We start from the raw sequence: 13928 nt of genomic DNA on the forward strand, positions 1-13928 counted from the left end.
TAGCAATATTTGAAAGTACAAAGTGGACAAGGACAAAGGACCAAACATTAGAAGCAAACACATTCCATTCTTTTTAATCAATATATTGTTAGACTGGTGGGTTTAACTCACTGATCTTTTGGTAAGTGAAAAATGAAACAGACTGACCATTACAGCAAAAAATAAAATTGCAAATTAAACTCATTCTAATGAAATTGCTTGCAAAGGGTGCTACTTCATCACGCACAACTTTTGTCAAAAGAGTTTGGACTTCGGAGTACTCATTTCTTTGAGATAATGTATTTAGAGGTAAACTCTGAATCCAACAGACCTGAAAACAAACTTTCTAAACTCTTCCTCTTACATTGTGTGTATTTTTAAAGCCATGCAAGTTCCACCAAAAAAAGTAAAGAAAAAGCATTATATTTTGTGTTTAATAGCTTCGAACAAATCTGGAACTGAACTTCATATGACTGCTGTGTTGCATCTAAATGATCACTATATTATAGCTGAGATGGGACATACAAAAAACTCAAGAAATAAAATGCCCGGAGGTTTGCTATAAATTCATTTTCGTTTCTTCAGCAACTGCTGCATAGTGATTGATCTACTACTGTACAACACAGGAAATTAGCAATTAAATTAGCAAGGTTTCCATGCATCCAGCACTAGATCCTACAAATCCTGTTAACCACAGGAGCAAAATTAGAAGAACAAAAGGAATCAACAAAACTAAAAAGTGATTATTGTAAGCTGTATGGAATTCATCCTTTGCTGAAAAACATGAAAACTCTGCACAGACTGCATGCACAGGAGTATTTAATGTAGGATTATAACTCAATTAAGACAGCTATTTCTCTGATCCTGTAATTCTAAGGCATTTTTCAGATGTCTGTGAATCCCAGCCTGTAATACAAATTCCCTTCTGCTCTCCATAATATAAACTCACATTTTATGAAAAGATACATTTGAAAAGATACTCTGTCTAGGAAAATAATATTCACAATGTAGGTCAAAAGATACACTACTGTTCTAGATGAATCTAAAATAAGGTAAACTAAATTAACACATACCACGTTAAATGTGAACATTGTCCATATATGTAAATACAGCATTAACAGTAAAGCCCAACTGATACCCTTGTTTCTTTAAGGAATGCTTGGACCATGTCCCGGAGCACAGGGGAAAGAGATTACCAGCCCAGCACAAGCCATGTCAACCCCAGAACTGGATGCAGCGTCACACACAAGGCTGCGCACACAAGCTGCACAAGAGTGCAACTTCAGACTCCAAGCCAGCCTGAGGATTGCTGCGCTGTGCTTTGCTACAGGAATAAACATGCCCTTTCTCTGCTCCAACGTGAACAAAAGTGCATCTACACTATCATTAATCACATGAGATTGTTTTGCTTCAGGTTTCTCAGAAGTAATTCAGGTCTGCTGAATTTAGCGACAGATACAGGATTTATTTAGACCGGGAGAAGAGAAAAAGGTTATATAAACTTTGCTCACATAGCCAGACAAATTAAATTGTTCATCTGTGCCTAAACAAAAGGTCACTGTTAGCTCAGGGTTAACTAAAACTTCTTAGCTAATCTCTGACCTACTTCTAACCTCTCTTGTTAATTGCAGAAATGCCTTCAGTTAATATATTAGTTAGCTGTGTTTACACCCTCCACTTCTATAGTTTTTTGCCTTGCAGCTCATAAATTAAAAGACAAAATATCTTTTTCTAAGACTAGTACCCAATTAGCTCCATGTTGTTACCTAGAGTGGAACCGATAGTAAAGACAAACTTTAAGCATTTTAATCTGTTTCATGAAGGAGGCATTTACAAACATGAAGTAAGGAACACCAATACCTTTATTTCACTTTTTTTCCTCCTCCAGATCATAAAATATTACATCACAAAGCTTGTAAAAATACCCAATTCTTCCGCTTCTAGCGATTTCCATTAGAAAGAGATACAGTTATATCACTGTTAGAAAAGAAGAACTAATTAAAGAACACACGTAAATCTAACTGATCTGCAATCATCTTAGTAGTAGGTGGTATCCAGACATAACCATTTGTCATTGCATCATACTTCTTACAGGGCTGTTTACACTGGGCTTGTTTAATTCCTTTAGTATCATAACCATTGTATGTCTGGGTATGGGTATGATGTATCCCTATCCTTAAAATGTCCCCTTCTGCAGAAGAGTAGTTTTTGCTCAAGCAAAAGTGAAGTACTTGAGTTATAATTCCAGAATGCATTTCTCTACATTCACTTTTTTTTTGAAGTCGGAAGTGTTTTAAGTTCTGGTAAAAACATATACAGGCTTAATTTAAAAATTAAGTCTGAGAGAGAAATTAAACCCGACTGGATTGTAAAATGTATATAAATTTACAAAAAGGCATTCTAATAATGTAAGAAATAAAAATCTCAATGTTAAAAAGAACTATATAAATAGCATGCCTTATGTTCATCTGAACTAAGTAATATAAGGAATTATAGTTTGAAAACCTACTGTAATTAGAAATTGAAGTTAAAATGCTCAGCAGAAATTCAATACACTTCTAAATGCTGAAGCCTTACTGTTCCATTACATTCATATTCCTTGTCTTTTTGTACTGATAAAAGCTTCTCCAAAGTAAATTTATCCAGTTGTATTGAGGATCATACTAGTCACCCAAGAGATAACATAACTCTAAATTATGCTCAGAGTTTTCTTCTTCTTTTCTATAGGAAATGAGAATTATCTCCTATCATCTGAACAAAGGCACCTGGCCTACTGCAAAAATGAAAAAGCTCGTCCATTACTGTTTGTCACATTTGTAGATAAACTCTTGCCTATGAAGGGCCTAAAAGTTGTTTCACTACAGTAGAGTCAACTGTTTGGATCAAATCCAGATTCATATTCATTTGCTAGCTGCAAATAAATCCCATTGTATTGTCAGTACAGTTTTCTTATATTTTAACATTATTTACCAAAAGCTCCATTCTTCTGAGTTTGCGCTTATTCTTTGGCATTGGCTTGTCATATAAGCCATTTTTGAGAAGATGCTCCTTGCTGTGATGGATCTGGGCACCATGCTGAAGCTGGAAAGAGCATAAAGCTTGAAGCGGGCGGAGTACTGTCTGCAGAAAAACGAAGGGGTGGGGGGAGACAAAAACCCCAACATTTTAGTAAGCTATTTTAAAGACATCAATTATTCCAGGTTTTGTATTTGAGGACCACTTTAAATTGCTGATAAAATATAATTTGTATGATAAATGTGGATAAAATAAAACCTTTGGAGACCAAGAGGTCACAGCTGAATAAGAGATATACTAAAAAGAACCCACATAGCAGACACACATCCACCTACCTGCTGTTGTCCCTTACTCCTTCCTTGGACTCACTCAATCCTGACTTCAGCCCCAGCAACATTACGGTAAGTTATGGCTTTAACTTGACCTTAGCAATGGACTACAACCAATTACTGTGGCTCAGTCAACAAGCTATAATAAAATAAGTAACAATAACTAAGGTTGTTGTGCTTGCATGAAAATACGTTGAGGCAGGGTTTTAGAAAGAGAGGAGGAACTGTTGATCAAGGCAGGTGGAATGCTATCCTGGAGGCTGGAATCTATCCCTGCTTCTGCCCAGCAATATTATGTAGGACTAACGAAGCCACACAAACCAAATTTATCTCAAGTCATTCCTAATTGTAGGTTCTTCATTTTCTGGTTGCTTGACTCAGTATCATGAGGCCTCATGTGCGGATGTGTACAGCAATCACAAGTGTAATTGCAGTCAGCAGGAGCTGAGTTTCTACTGAGTAAAATGTGACTCTTCTGAGCATACAGGAAAATCAAGCAGCTTACACTGGGCATCAAACTAAGTGCCCATTTTTAACTTCCACGGCTCTGCTCTCTACGTCAATTCACTATTTTATATGCTGGGAACAGCACCCATTTAACTCAGAGAGGGTATAAAGAAGCGCACAAATATTTATGAAGCTCTTGGCTATTGCAACATTTATAGAAGCACCCTTGAGAAACTGATAATTTTGTCCCTGAAAAGTAGGCTGGGCCAATTCTGAGTCATAGGGATAAAACAGAACACAGAACTGGGAATTGTAGACACTAACAACACATTCACCCTGGACCTCAATAAGACAGAAGCCCTAATGAAGGAAAAATATGCCAACATTGCCCTAGCACACCAAAGGAGAAAGGAGATACACAAAGCCCCCTTTAATTTCAGTATTTCTAATTTTTCATGGGTTTAACTTCTACAATAACTAATTACCACCTTCTAACATAAAAGCATATGATAGCTGCACTGGCATAAAAGATACACAAGTTTCCAGAAAAGTTTCTTTGGGCAGAGTTCCAATTTCTGAGCCATATTTTCTTGTGTGGCCATACACTTTGTCCCAGTCTGATTCTAAATGCAATTTATTTGGTGTTCAGGTGACTCTCTAGTGTCACAGAGGCAGACATGGGGGTGGCATACTCTACACTATGCCAATTGCAGAAGCCATTTTTGACCTGGGAATCTTTTTTTAGTAGGAGGAGTACCAAAATACTAATTATCTGATGGAGAGGGATATGAGCATCTCAGGGTGGACACTACAATGTAGTGAATACATGGGTGAGCTTTAGATCCCTTTCACAGACCCTTCTGGACTACGTTCTGGGTACACAATCCAATTGCTGACCTGGGTCTATGTTGCAAAACTACTCATAGGTCTTTTTCAAAATGCTTATTAAATTCATATTACTAATGTCAGCAACAAAAGATTAAGACAGACATTATATTAATAACCTCTTCCATCACAGACTAGAGGGATCACAACTTCCAAGGAAAAGGCTAATGTCCAATTAGTATTCTTTGACCTGGGATAAACTTAAACTCAAGAACTTTCAAGTCCCAAATTCCTCCAATGACACATAAGAGTTGTGAGTTGGCTGGTAGGAAGACATAACCCAGTGGGTTGCATACCATGGCTGCAGGAGTGCAGGAGGTCAGTGGGACAGGCTTACAAAAGCCTTTTATCTTCAAGCTAGCTGTGAGGGGGTATTCAGATGATCTCTGCTGTCTAGTTTTTGCAGAAAACAGCTTACTACTTTCCATGCAGTAATATACTCAATTGCTTGTCTCCAACTGAATCACCTTTTGGGTTTTTGAGAGTCAAAGATCACCTTGCTGTGCTTTGACTTCAGAGGATCATTTAAAAATATGGATCTATAAAAAAAAGATAACGGTTATTTGACTCCAGTAAATATTACAAGACCAACACATGCTAAAAAGGAAATTAATCCTACCTGACTGCTAACTAAATGAAACTTTTTAGAGTCTAGCACCAGTCATTCTCAATAACATTTGTCAGTCCAGTAGTTTTAAATTCAGATCTTAACTGAAGAAGTTAACTGTAAATTTAAAGGTAGTTAAGAGTTCTGTCTGTAAGAGAGACAGAAACTTCACTGATACTAATCTCCAAATTTTCTTAAGTTTCTCACATCTTGGAAATACTTTTCCTTTTTAACAAGTTGTACCCAAAGGTATTTTACAAATTCCCAAGAGCCTCAACTGATATTATCTGAAGTAATACTAGTTCCCACTATTAGAATATGAAGAGACTGGTGAAAATATCTGAGTGGTTCTAAGACAATTTTGTTCTCAACTAAAGTAAATAAATGTTTTAGGGCGTGCATATATATATACCGCCTCCTAACATCTATTACAGGATGTACTATTTAAAATTAATAAACTCTCCTGACTTAAGTGGTTTCACGTTTTATCTACCATTATGAAAAAGCACAAGAAAGTCAATGACACAAAGCCTTCGAGACCTAGCACAAAAATTTCATTCCAAACACTGCTTGCCACATCATTCAGTACCAATGAATCACTCATTAACTAAATAATCATCATGCTTTTCTGGCTTCATGAAAATTAGACATCAGAGTGATTATAGGCTATAATCTCTGCCAAGTTTACTAATATCTTCCTTTGCTACAAAATACTAATCATACTTTAGACTGAGTATAACTTTGGTAAATAAGAGTGCAACATGCAAATTCCATACATTACAGCAACAGAACAGTTGTTAACAGTTAACTGTTAATTACATCAGTTAACATAGTACATAAAACAAATTAGTTTTCAATACATTGTGGTTACGAAATACCCAAAAGAAAACTGTTTAAAAAAATAAAATGAAACTAGCATGTTACATTTGTACAATTTAGTATATAACACGTGCCTGGTACACAGTGTGTTTTGAAGTTTTGCAATAAGAAATGGCAAGTGAACTTAGAAAAACATCACAGGAAGAGATAACTACAACAGTGCATCTCTGCGTTATTTGCCCTGCAATATACACAGTAATACCTCTATTTGTTTTGCTAAATCCCATTTTATTCCGTATTGTGGCAAGCACAGCATATACTTGGTGCCTTATAAACCATCTTTTTAAGAAAAGGGATGTACAGGTGAAGAGAATCTGAGTCACTGTTCTCATCATATTCAGAATTACAGGAAGAAGTGTGCAGGAGAGCAGTACAGGATGAGAGAATGTGATGGGAAAGAAGAATGCGTTAGAAGGGAAGAAGGAACTGGACTGCTAAGTTAAAAATGCATAAAAGGTACAAGAGAGAAAAAGTGAACAGAAAAGACAAATGGAAAAAAGAGGAAAGAAGAAAAGGGAGACTGAGTAACAAATGCAGGAAAAAGGGACACAAATTCTCAGAAATATGACCCTGAAGATTCCCAAGTGAAAACTTGTAAAAGTGGAAGTGCCTGGGGAAAGCACTAGACAATTAAAGAAAAGGAAAAAAAAAAAGCCAAGGGAAAAAGAGGATTTAAGGAGATGAATTCCATACACAAAATGGGCTACCAGGGTAAAACTGGTCGGTAAGATAAGTAGTCTGCATTCAGCCTTGATGGACATTGCAGCACCAAACACAATCTGTTACAGGACATGATCTGACCCTAACTGGTACTTCAAACATCATCAAAGCAAGATTTTTAGCCTTGAATCTTGCCCAGGTTTATCTTCAGACAACTCTTTGTGGCAAAAGAGACACTCTAATTCCGTTATGGGATAGAACAAAAAATACCGTACCAGAATTTAACATACTGAAAAGAGGAATAGCAAAACAGTCATTCAAGACCTTCGTACGTAACAAGTTCGCTCAGCAATCTGACAGCAACGTTGAATAATGAAGAGGAAAACTATAGAGACTTTTGGAACACAACAAGAAAAAGTCACAGTAATCTGAACATACTAGAGTTAATAAATAACTGAAGAAAAATAGTTTCTATTGCTGCATTCTTGATTCAGTTTGCTATGCAACAAAACCATTACAATGTCATTAAGATTTTGACTGTCAAATGTGACATTTATAGTTAAGTACCTTCGGTGTTCCTCTATTATTCATAAAAGAAAAACTCAAGTGTCTAAAATTACGTACCTCTTGTATAGTCTTATTTTTTTCCATGATAGTAAGAGCAACAGCTGCACATTCAAGTGTAGACAGACAGGTGTTTGTTGGCTGTGTACGAATTATGTATTGACTTGAAATGTTGGGTTTTAACTGCACCTGAAAAATAGCAAACTCTACTAAAATAAACAGGTCAGTATAGCAAACAAGATACTCTCTATGCTAAGCAAAACATAGCCCCTCTCCCTCTGTGGTCAGTGGCCTTCTATCCTTTTTGCTGTTTTGTCTCCTAGTAGCCAATGACCTTATGCTACTGCTAAGATAATACTATAAGACCTGTGACTCGCCATCAGAGACAATAACTGCGTATTTGTTACTGCACAAACACGTAAAGAAAACACAACTGTTTGTTAGAGAAAGACTGAGTCAAATTTAGCAACTAATTTCAGTTGCCACAGATATCCTACAACAACAAAAAAATTATACACCTATGCTTGTTTTATTGCACGCTCTATGCACACATGATCCCATACGATGTACAATGCCTGTATAGTCACTGACAGTATTTACCTTGGTTAAATACTATTTGTCACGTTCTGAATGAAGGACTTTTAGAAACTACATTTATCCACATAATGTACTAGGTCACTGATTAGAACTACTTGCTTACCTAAATCATGTTTCAAAATGATTTATTGGCTCTGCCTCAAGTGATAACCACTCTATACTATCTCACAAGTTAAAGTTATTTAAGAAAAATAAATTTAATTCAACAACTACACTGCTTGTTTTATCAGCTCCAAAAGCTTTTACTGAGTTTATAAACAACAGTTGAAACATCATAGAATTCACATTATTAGACTTTATGTGAAAATTCAGATATTATTCCTTTATTCCTAAAATTTCCATCTCCACATATGTTTAAAATATAATTTGCCACACAAGTTAATGTTTTAGCAACACTGTCACTATTCTTAACCAAAAATTATCAGTTTTTTCAAAAAATTGTAGTACAGTACAATAAACCCTAAGGAATTATTATAAAAGAGCAAGTCAATTTTCTTTTTTTTTAAATCTCATCCCAGCAAGTGTCTTTTATTTTTCATTCATCTCAAAAAAATGAGATTGTTCCCCATGGCCATCATAATATTGCTCCCATTCTGCTTGACAGAGGTTTTTCAGCATTCCTCACTTCATTCAGTATTTTCCCTTCTTCGTTTTTCCCATTTTTCCTTCATTTCTAATGCTTCATTATCCTTCATCTCTTTAACATGTAATCATCCATTCTTAAAAGTTCAAGATATCATCTATAAAAGGGAAACTCTAAGCTGCTGAAGAAACATGAATGTATAAGACCAAATTCCAATGCTTAACCCGATCCCAATGTAATGGGAATTAAAAATAAATAAATAAAAAGAAGGCAACACGAGAAGAGAAAAGCGGTTCTGGAAAGGACAAATAAGTTAGCTATAAAAGTTCAATATACTCAAATACAGGAAAAGATAGAAAAATGTACCTTTGTGACAGAAGGTCCTAACTTGTTTATCAAAGGAAACTTTTTTTTTAAAAAAGCTAGTCTCATTACTGCATAGGCTTGAAGGGCCAAAAGATGCATGTTTCAGAATGTTTTAAAAGTTTTGAGCAAGGAGTCTTTACATAGTTTGGAGAGATCACTTTCAACAGCCAAAGAATACACACTCGGGTTGAGGAATTGCGAAGATGAGTGCATGTTAGTTATGTAAAGAATACAGCATACTAACATTACGATTTTTGCATTACATACCAATCATTTCTATTCTTCACAACTGTAATACTGAAGGAGTAATTTTAATCAAATAAATTTAAAATCACATCTTCAAAATCCATTCTGACCCCTTGAATGAAGATAGCTGTTTTTGCTATTTTTAAGGCTGCTTACCATAGTAATTACTGTGAATGCATTGTAGTTTTAATCAGGTTATACAATTACCAACTGTTAATTAAACTGAAAATACACCACTGGTCTCAAAGCACATACAAATGTATCTTTCCTGAACATACTTATTATTCTTAGATATTTGAAAGTAATGGTTAGGGTGATGATATACAGAGTTACTTCCTGCAAATTCAGTGGTCATCTCCACTTAAAACTCATTTTCATTTTCTGCAGCTATTCAGCTTATTTCTGCATATGAATTGGCACAATGCATGCAAATTACTCAATGAATGCCTATTACTTACTATGAAGTCGAATCTGATATTTTATATTTAAAGACAAGATACCTGAAGTAGTTGATTATTCCATGTTTGCATTATTCCATGCCTTTAGTCTCTGTCATACTGTAGAACTTCTATCTACTGTATGAAAGATGCTAACAGTTACTTGGATATTCAACAGCAAATTCAGTCCACATGCTGTGGAACAGATCCAGGGCAGATTCAAGAATGAAGCTAGTGGATACATACTAGCCTTTATCAATTACCTCCTTTAATTTGGTACTGAAAAATTAAAAAGAGAATAAATTGATTTATGAGAGAAAATTTAGAATTTGGGCATCAGTGTACGTAACAAAATGCAAAAGAAAATTAAAATGAAATTAGTATTTTCATTTGTTTTTCCTCAAGGTTTGCTTTGGGTTTATGCTCCCTTTACTGGGACCATCATGACAGAGTAGGAAGGCTAGTTATTTCAAGCACACAGAGATCTATGCTGGAGGGAGCTTTGGTCCCTACTTAGAAATTCCTAGATAGGCATTAAAAAAAAAAACAGGGTAAACTCAGTCCATTGCTTCTCCAGCATGTATCCAGGGCAGCAGGGCAGAAACATATCCACACTTTTTCTCAAAAGCTGACAGTCACATTCTTCATGGATTCTCTCTACAGAAATTGAGAGAAACCACCTCATGGACTACCTTCAGGCACACTGGCTTCCCCCTCCTTGGACACAGACAAAGAGTGCCTTAAGGCTTTTTTTTTTGTAGAGCTAGGAATTGTTCTGTCTGCTGGTTTCTATACTTCATTTCTTAGGGATTATGCTGAAAAATGTTTGAGATCACCAGCATTCCAGAGAAAGGAAAACTATTATTGATTGCATAACAACTATGGAAGACAAGCTGCCTGCACTCCACCTTACACTGTGGCTCTGAAGAGTCTGTAAGTACAGCTCTCAAACAGCTGACATAGTACGAAAGGGCAACTTTCTATTTCTAACAGCAATGGCAGGGGCAACCAAATGTCTTCTTTCCTGAAAAGAGTGAGAGAGGATGCAAACGAGTGGTCCCCAGCCATTTTTTCTAAGAAATTGCATATTCACTGGGATGAGGTGAAAATACCACAGACACAGAGCACAGTGGTGGAGATCAGAGGAAGAACACCTGCCCAGGACAACTCCCTGCTATAGTTTATCATACAATCACAGAATAATAGAATGGTTTGGGTTGGAAAGGACCTTAAAGATCATCTAGTTCCCCTTGACATGAGCAGGGACACCTTTCCACTAAACCAGGTTGCTCAAAGCCCCATCCAATCTGGCCTTGAACACTTCCAGGGAGGGGGCATACACAACTTCTCTGGGCAACCCATTCCAGTGTCTCACCACCCTCACAGGAAAGAATTTCTTCCTAATATCTAATATAAATCTACCCTCTTTCAGTTTAAAACCATTACCTCTCGTCTTATCACTACATGCCCCTGTAAAAAGTCCCTCTCCTGCTTTCCTGTAGGTCCCCTTCAGGTACTGGAAGGCTGCTATGAGGTCTCCCCAGAGCCTTCTCTTCTCCAGGCTGAACAGCCCCAACTCTCTCAGCCTGTCTTCACAGGAGAGGTGCTCCAGCCCTCTGATCAACTTTGTGGCCCTCCTCTGGACTCACTCCAACAGCTCCATGTCCTTCTTATGTTGGGGGCCCCAGAGCTGAACTCTCAGAGAAGGAAGTAAGCAAGTACCATCTGTCATCCTGCTTAACATAGGCAGTAGTTATTGTTCATATGTACTGCTAATTTTAATAAATAACTTCCAGAAAAAATACCATAAGCCGTTTTTTTTAAAGGAACTCAAAAGGCACAAAAAATCCCAGAAAGAGTGCCATCACATCCTACCATCTCACCCATCATTCTAGAAACTAAGAAAAAATTGCTTTTAGGTGCTGAAGAGAAAGAGCATTCTCTGTGTGCTACTCCACAAACAACCTCAGACAGAAAAGGGAGTCAGGCATGGGAAAGATCTTCCACTCCGTATCCAGTTGGCACAAGCACCTTTTACCTGTAAGCCAAAACAAACTATTTTCTGTATCTTATAGAAATTTTATGCAGTTAATTAAAATTACCTTTGTGACAGAGAAGACAGCCTGAATAAATTTAGTCTCAGCATGCTACTGAAATTTAAATCAGGAATATAAATAAGTTACTTTGTTCAAAATCTTGGCTTTAATTTAAAGTGACATCTTAAGAGCACTCTGTTTCTAAATACTGGAGGGAATAACTGCCATGCAACTGTCACAAATGGATAGCCTGAAAGAGTTCATAGATGTGACAAAAACCTCTGTCCACTTTGCATGTCTTTTGATTGAATATTTAGGCATATCCATGACATTCCTGTGTATGTTCCATGTAAAATGAAGAAACAAGCCATAGATTATATTGTGACTTTCAGGTAAACTTGAAGAAATTTTTTCAATTTCTATGAAATGACAAGATATTTTGCACATTATCTCAGACAATCTCCACTGAACCCCAAAACCTTTCTCTTTGGGTATCACAGAATCACAGAATGTTAGGGATTGGAAGGGACCTCGAAAGATCATCTAGTCCAATCCCCCTGCCGGAGCAGGATTACCTGGATCATATCTCACAGGAACGTGTCCAGGCGGGTTTTGAATGTCTCCAGAGAAGAAGACTCCACAACCTCTCTGGGCAGCCTGTTCCAGTGTTCGGTCACCCTCACCGTAAAGAAGTTTTTCCTCATATTTATGTGGAACCTCCTGTGTTCCAGCTTGCACCATTGCCCCTTGTCCTGTCAAGGGATGTCACTGAGAAGAGCCTAGCTCCATCCTCTTGACACTTGCCCTTTACATATTTATAAACATTAATGAGGTCACCCCTCAGTCTCCTCTTCTCCAAACTAAAGAGACCCAGCTCCCTCAGCCTCTCCTCAGAAGGGAGATGTTCCACTCCCTTAATCATCTTCGTGGCTCAGCATTGGACTCTCTCTAGCAGTTCCCTGTCCTTCTTGAACTGAGGGGCCCAGAACTGGACACAATATTCCTTTCTCTCTGACATTTTATGGTGTCAGGTTAGACTCCAGAGTCTTAGCTCTACAACAAGCCTCCAGATATCTCACTGCTGCTGTGATGGGAACTGCAGTAAACATGTAACATTAAGTCTTTGCAAGAGAAGCATAATTGCTTCTGCTGAACAGTGGCTCTGTGTAGGTTCTATTTCCTTATGCTCCTTTCAGCCCGTTCAGAAGAACCTGAATTTGGAGTTGCAATTCAGATTAGTTCTCGCAGGTCAAAAGCAGAAGCCTTCTTACACTCTTATAAAACGCAGCTGTGTAAAAGCAATGCCCAGAATTTCTTTCATTAAATATGCCGTTAACGTATGAAAATACATTAAACTTCTGTGCACTTTCAAGAATGCTCGGTCTTTACCTCTGGAACCAAAACAACTTAAGAACCAGATTTTATTGCTGTGGTGTATTACATGCTAAAGAGTGGTCCTACAGTGCTTCAGGAAAATTTGTTTAATAGAGATTCTTTCCCAAGAGCTGGGCAAGGAAGCAATGAACACAAAAAGGAAATACTGTCTTTAAAAAGTAGATTAGAATAAACGCAAATCTCTTCCAGTCATACAAGGTAACATTACATTTTCCACATATAAAAAATTATGGTAAATGAACCAGGGTATAAAAAAACAGTGAACAAAGAACATTACCGATAGCATCATTTATCTGCGGAAGACAAGTTCCTCATATAGAAAGCTTCCAACTTCGTAATTCAGCTTGCGTAAAGACTGGAGAATCTGATACATAAACATGAAACTTCCATTTATTAAACAGTTGCAAGAATTGCAAGCTAAATACCTACTAAAGTTAAAAAATAGCAACCAAAATAGATAACTCACTTTTCTAAATATATCTGTAATCTAATCTATATGTCTATATTGATCATCTTTACACATGATACTGTATGAAGTTAAGGTAAAATTCAGGTTCCAAAGCACCATTTTTCTTGCAGGAGAACCTGGTAATTCAAAATACTTAGTACCATGTATGAAGACAGTTTTGAGAATGTCCAACAACTACCCCATAATTCCTTTGGCTATATATTTCTCTATTTAGTGCACTATGAAATCAAAGATCTACACAAAAACATGGAATAATTTGCAGCGGCCTCCTTAATACTTTGTTTTACACAGCTGTTTACAACAGGTCCTTCTTCTGCTTATGCAATCATTTCTGAACTGTTTTTACCAGGAATCTCATCACCGTTTTTGTAAGAACTCAAATTTTTAGCATATTCTCAAAGATGATGACAGAATTTAGCAGTTTAGCGCTTGTC

The 13928-nt window shown here is 36.8% G+C and overlaps 1 protein-coding gene across 3 annotated transcripts in view; it reads right to left on the reverse strand.

The window, feature by feature from the left end:
- DTWD2 (DTW domain containing 2) overlaps window positions 1-13928 on the reverse strand; it is a 130602-nt gene that overhangs the window by 18808 nt on the left and 97866 nt on the right. Inside the window, exons 5-6 of one of the 3 annotated variants that reach the window (XM_068423485.1) lie at window positions 7426-7554; window positions 2950-3099 (exon numbers count right to left, since the gene is read on the reverse strand). In XM_068423485.1, the coding sequence (XP_068279586.1) occupies window positions 2950-3099; window positions 7426-7554 (279 nt within the window). Of the gene's footprint in view, window positions 1-2436; window positions 3100-7425; window positions 7555-13928 lie in introns of those variants that run through there. The other 2 variants (XM_068423483.1, XM_068423486.1) reach the window with 2 other exon arrangements.

Source organism: Nyctibius grandis, chromosome Z (genome assembly GCF_013368605.1).
Source record: "Nyctibius grandis isolate bNycGra1 chromosome Z, bNycGra1.pri, whole genome shotgun sequence".
Taxonomy (NCBI): domain Eukaryota; kingdom Metazoa; phylum Chordata; class Aves; order Nyctibiiformes; family Nyctibiidae; genus Nyctibius; species Nyctibius grandis.